The sequence below is a fragment of the Palaemon carinicauda genome, chromosome 2 (assembly GCF_036898095.1).
Source record: "Palaemon carinicauda isolate YSFRI2023 chromosome 2, ASM3689809v2, whole genome shotgun sequence".
NCBI lineage: Eukaryota > Metazoa > Arthropoda > Malacostraca > Decapoda > Palaemonidae > Palaemon > Palaemon carinicauda.
In genome coordinates, this window is record NC_090726.1 from 191,404,547 (window position 1) to 191,410,102 (window position 5,556).

At 37.0% G+C, this 5,556-nt stretch overlaps 1 protein-coding gene across 1 annotated transcript in view; it reads left to right on the forward strand.

Annotated features, from left to right (window-relative positions):
• The window catches only part of LOC137622524 (trypsin-1-like), an 8,223-nt gene extending 3,569 nt beyond the window's left edge, over positions 1–4,654 (forward strand). Inside the window, exon 3 of the mRNA XM_068353131.1 lies at positions 3,508–4,654. Within this exon, the coding sequence (XP_068209232.1) occupies positions 3,508–4,047 (540 nt within the window). The 3' untranslated portion in view covers positions 4,048–4,654. The remainder of the gene's footprint in view (positions 1–3,507) is intronic.
• Positions 4,655–5,556: the final 902 nt, after the last annotated feature.

Genomic DNA, 5,556 nt, shown 5'->3' on the forward strand with positions numbered 1-5,556 from the left:
ATATATATATATATATATATATATATATATATATATATATATATATATATACATACATATATATATATATATATATATATATATATATATATATATATATATATATATATATATATATATATATATATATACATCACTCACTCACTAAATCCCGTCCGGAATTCTCCGGGTTGGGTCCTGCATCTGATATCGCCATTCTCTCCAGAGACCCCTATCCAATGCCATCTGTGCCAGCTGCTGAAATGTCTCGCCTCTATTTGCTTTCTTAAAGGTTTTCACACATGTATCTCTTGGTCGTCCTCTCGGTCTATTTCCGGCCACTTGACCATGAAGCACTATCTTTGGCCATCTGTCCTGTTCCATCCTCTGTACATGCCCAAACCATCTCCTCTGAATATCTTCCACTCTAATCAGAATTGTGTCCTCAACACCAGCTATTTCTCTCACTCTCTCGTTCGTAATTCTGTCCTCCCATCTTACACCACAGATTCTTCTCAGACATTTCATTTCAAAGGCTAATAACGTTTTCTCTTCTCTCTTCTTCAGTATCCAGCATTCAGCACCGTATATCACTGTGGGGATTACTATTGCTCTTAATAGCCTGATTTTCAACTTAATGGATATATTTCTATCTTTCCAGATTCTTCTTAGCCTTCCAAATGCTTTCTGGCCACTTGAGATTCGGTCTTGAATTGCTCTCTCCATCTTTCCATCTGCTGTGAAAAATACTCCCAAATATTTAAACTTGTTCCACTTCTCCCTCTGATAGCTGTATTTCTAAGGCCTCTCTCTGGCGTCCAATTTTCATACTTTTAGTTTTCTCTCTATTTATCACTAATACATACCTACTGCACTGCTCCTCCACCATTCTCAACACTCTCTGAAGTTCCTCCTTAGTTTCTGCTAAAAGCACTATGTCATCTGCATACCTCATGTTAGATATTTTTGTCCCTCCTATATCTAAGCCACCCTCATAATCTCCAAGTGCCATTCTCATAACCCATTCCAAGTATAGGTTGAAGAGGTGTGGTGATAGTGGGCAACCCTGTATATATATATATATATATATATATATATATATATATATATATATATATATATATATATATATATATATATATACATACATATATATACACACACACATTATATATATATATATATATATATATATATATATATATATATATATATATATATATATATATATATATATATATATATATATATATATATATATTATTTGCTAAGCTACAACCTAGTTGGAAAAGCAGGATGCTATAAGCCCAGGGGCTCCAACAGGGAAAATAGCTCAGTGAGGAAAGGAAACAAGGAAAAATAGAAAATTTTAAGAACAATAACATTAAAATATATATTTCCTGAATAAACTATTAAAACTTTAACAAAACAGGAGGAAGAGAAATTCGATAGAATAGTGTGCCCGAGTGTACCCTCAAGCAATAATATATATATATATATATATATATATATATATATATATATATATATATATATGCATATATATACATATATTATTATTATTATTATTATTATTATTATTATTATTATTATTATTTCAAGATTATAACCCTAATTGGAAAAGCAAGATGCTATAAGCTCGAGTGCTCCAACAGGGAAAAATAGCCCAGGGGGAAAGGTAACAAGGAAATAAATAAACTACAATAGAAGAATAAACTATCAAAATAAATAATTTCAAGAACAGTAACAACATTAAATTAGATCCTTCTCATATAGTCAATAAAAAAAAAAACTTGAAAAAAAACAAGAGGAAGAGAAATAAGTTAGAACAGCATGCCCAAGTGTAACTCCAAGCTATAGAACTCTAAATCAGGAAGTCCAAGTGTATCTACTGCAAAGTTGACAATTTAGGTATAGAAAAAGTTATCAGCTATGCATTTCAGGAGAACCATCTCCCTTCCTCAGGCTGTAGTGGAATGGGGAAACGAATGTTGTTGTTGTTGGGGTATTAAAGCCAACACTTGTTGTTGGCACGGGCCTTTCCCTTGGTTGGCCCATAGTATAGGGAAACGAAGCTGCCAATGTCCTTTTAAAGGGCAATGCTGGCTCGTGAGTAGGGAGGCCGGATTTCCATTGGCCGCCTCCCAGTATGTGGGCGGAGCAAGTAATGACGTGCGTGATACAGTGAATTCTCATTGGCTGAGACTCTCCCCAGGAGGGAATGGTGCTCACTCAAGCTGCCTTCTTAATCATCTAAAGGTGGTGAGCCGCCATCTTTATTCTGCGCCGACTAGGCACTGATCAGGGGAAGCACTCACGGGGCTGGAATGAGTGCTAGGCAAGCTGCTTGGCCACTTATCAGAGTGGTCTATGTTCAGGATGTCTTGTCCGGTATCTATTCTTGAAATATGATTCCTGCAGCACGAGGGGAGCAAGAACATCTCTTGCGTCGTGTTGAGGGATAGTTTTTATCGCTGCTTTTTCGACATCGTCAGCAACCACGTCTCCCCTGTAGATGTGAACACCAAGATCAAGTTCACAGTCTACTACCAGACGGCTAAGACGATGTCCCTCATTATGAAGAACAACCCAGCTTCACCGACTCAGGACTTCCTTAGGCAGTCCAATGTGGTTTATTCCTATCTATGCCTGGTTTCAGGATGCCCTAGATGCTACATAGGAATGACCACTATGCGACTGTCTAAGAGACTGTCCTGCCATGTCCAGCAAAGGGCTATAAGAGCTCATGCCCTCCAATTGCATAACCACCACATCATACGTAAGATCATCAAGAGTACTAAGATCATCGGCCTTGCTCCTGGCAGTAGAATACTTAGGATTCTCTAAGATCTCCTTATACAGCCAAAAAAAAATCATCCCTCAACAAGAATAAATACCGGACAAGACATAACGAACATAGACCACTCTGATCAGCGGCCACGCAGCTCACCTAGCACCGATTCTATCCTAGTAAGCGCTTCCGCCAATCAGAGCCCAGTCAGCGCAAAACAAGATGGCAGCTTGACTGAGAACCATTCCCTCCCAGGAAGCATCTCAGCCAATGAGAATTCACAGCCTCACGTCCGTCATTACTTGCTCCGCCCACGTACCAGGAAGCAGCCAATGTAAATCCAACCACCCTACCCACGAGCCAGCATTGCCATTTAAAAGGACGTTGCCAGCATCATTTACCCATTCCACTACAGCCTGAAGAAGGGAGATGGTCCCCCCAAAACATGTAACTGATAACTGTTTTTCTTTACCTAAATTATCAACTTTGCATTAAATACTCAACTTGGACTTCCTGATTTTGACTTCCCAACCATGAAGAATGATGTTTGTTCAATTACTGGCCGAATGTTGTAATACAGATAAGATTATTAGAGCTATTGAGAAAATAGACTGCAAAATTAATGCTACTGAAGCAGCCATTGTTTTCAATCAAACTTGCATTAAAGAGGGTCTTCTACCAAAATAATAATAATAATAAACCAAAATTTCTTAGACTAACAATTCAGTTCTCTGTAGATCGTTGCTGGGGAACTTGACCTGAACACTTACGATGAAACCGAACAAATAGTGTTTATCGATGACATCGTCAAGCACCAAGACTACGATCCTTCGACCTTTGTCAACGACATAGCTATCTTGAAACTCCGGACACCCCTCGAGTTCAACAGTTTCGTTCAGCCTATAGAAATCTTCAGCCAGGGAACTCCAATGGGAACTTGCATGATGTCTGGTTGGGGAGCAACGCAAGAATTGGGGGATCCTTACCCCATCTTACAGAAGGTGAATCTGCCCATTTGGGCAGACGACGCTTGCAAGGACGCTTACTACTCCTTTTATTTCCCCGTTTCGGACAACAACATATGCGCTGGCGAGCTGGATGGGGGCAGAGACGCGTGCTCTGCTGATGACGGTGGACCTCTGGTCTGTGAAAGCGGTTCTAAGTTAGTTGGAATGGCATCTTGGGGAAACGGTTGCGGACGGCAGAACCAGCCAGGAGTCTACGTCGAGGTTTCATATTTTAAGACGTGGATCGAAAACATTGCTGGTCGACAGTAGGAAAGGTTGTGGGATATAACTCTAACTCTTAGTCAAAGAGTCCCCGTCCAGAGAAAAGCTCCGGGCAATCTAAGGAAGAAGAGGAGAAGAAGAAGAAGCAGCAGCAGTCCGTTAAGTATACAGGGTAGTCTACATTGTGGTTTTTAAGATTAACTTGAAGAGCAAGCAGCTTACAGAAAATATCATTCAGGATGTATGGGTAGAATTTGGTGTGTTATGAAGATATGCAGTAACTTGTCTATAAGTATCTATGCTTTATGCTCCTTTTTTTTCTTCTATCTTTTTCAAATGCTCTGATCCATAAATATTCTATGAAATTAATGGGCTGATAGTTATAGGATAAGTATATAAAACACTCAACATATTAATGACTTTGTTGATGATAATAAGTTTAATCCCCAACATATATAGAACCACAGTTTTCAGATTTAATTACTTATAGGTTTAGTGTGTCAAGAGCATAAAAAAATTTTTGTAAATTCAAAATATAGGCTTTTTGGTATATCTTTAGACAATCTGAAAATTATATGAAAACTAAAATATTCTTACAAAATATGAAAAAAAAATCGAAAAGAATGTAAAACTAAAAATTCCAAAGAAATATAAACACTAGACAATAAAATAAAATATATGTATATAAAATATATATGAAAATAAAAAATCCAATAAATATAAACTAAAAAATAAAAAATACAAAGAAAACAAAAACCCATAAAAATATAAAAAGCAAAAAAATCTAAAAAATATGAAAAAAAAATCATAAAAATATAGAAAATAAAAAATCCAAAAAATATAATAACAAAAAATCCAAAAATATAAAAACTATAAAACTAAAAATATAAAACTAAAAAAAGATAAAAAAAATATAAAAACTGAAAAATCCAAGAAAATATAAAAACTAGAAAATCCAAAAAAAACATAAAAACTAAAATATGTGACAAATATAAAAAATAAAAATCCTAAAAAGTTATGAAAACTATAAGAAAATGTATAAATATGCAAAGTAAAAAATTTAGAAAATATAAAAACTAAAATATTGGAAAAGTATAAAACGAAGGAGAAGAATGTGTAAAGAATAGGCTAGGCTATCCGATGCATGTGCAGGCAGAAGAAAAATGACCCGTAACCGGAGAGGGATCCAATGTAGTACTATCTAATCACTCAAACAACTCAATAACTCTCAAGAGTTAGTATTTCTACGGGTGGCTGGTGCTCTTGCCAACCTACTACATATAGTTGCCCCATAGACTCCAAACGATGTGGTGGCCGATGTGGTAACATCCCTGACTGGTGAACGCCAGACTGAGGCTCCAGTCGCCGCTCAAAGTCGTTAGTTTCTTTGGTCACTGCAACCTCACCATCCTTGAGAGCTAAGGATGGGAGGTTTGGGGGAGCCTATAGGTCTATCTTCAGCAGCCATTGCCAAACCCTCCTTGGTCCTAGCTTGGGTGGAGCGGGGCTTGGGTGCTGATCATATGTATAATATGGTCAGTCTCTAGAGCATTGTCC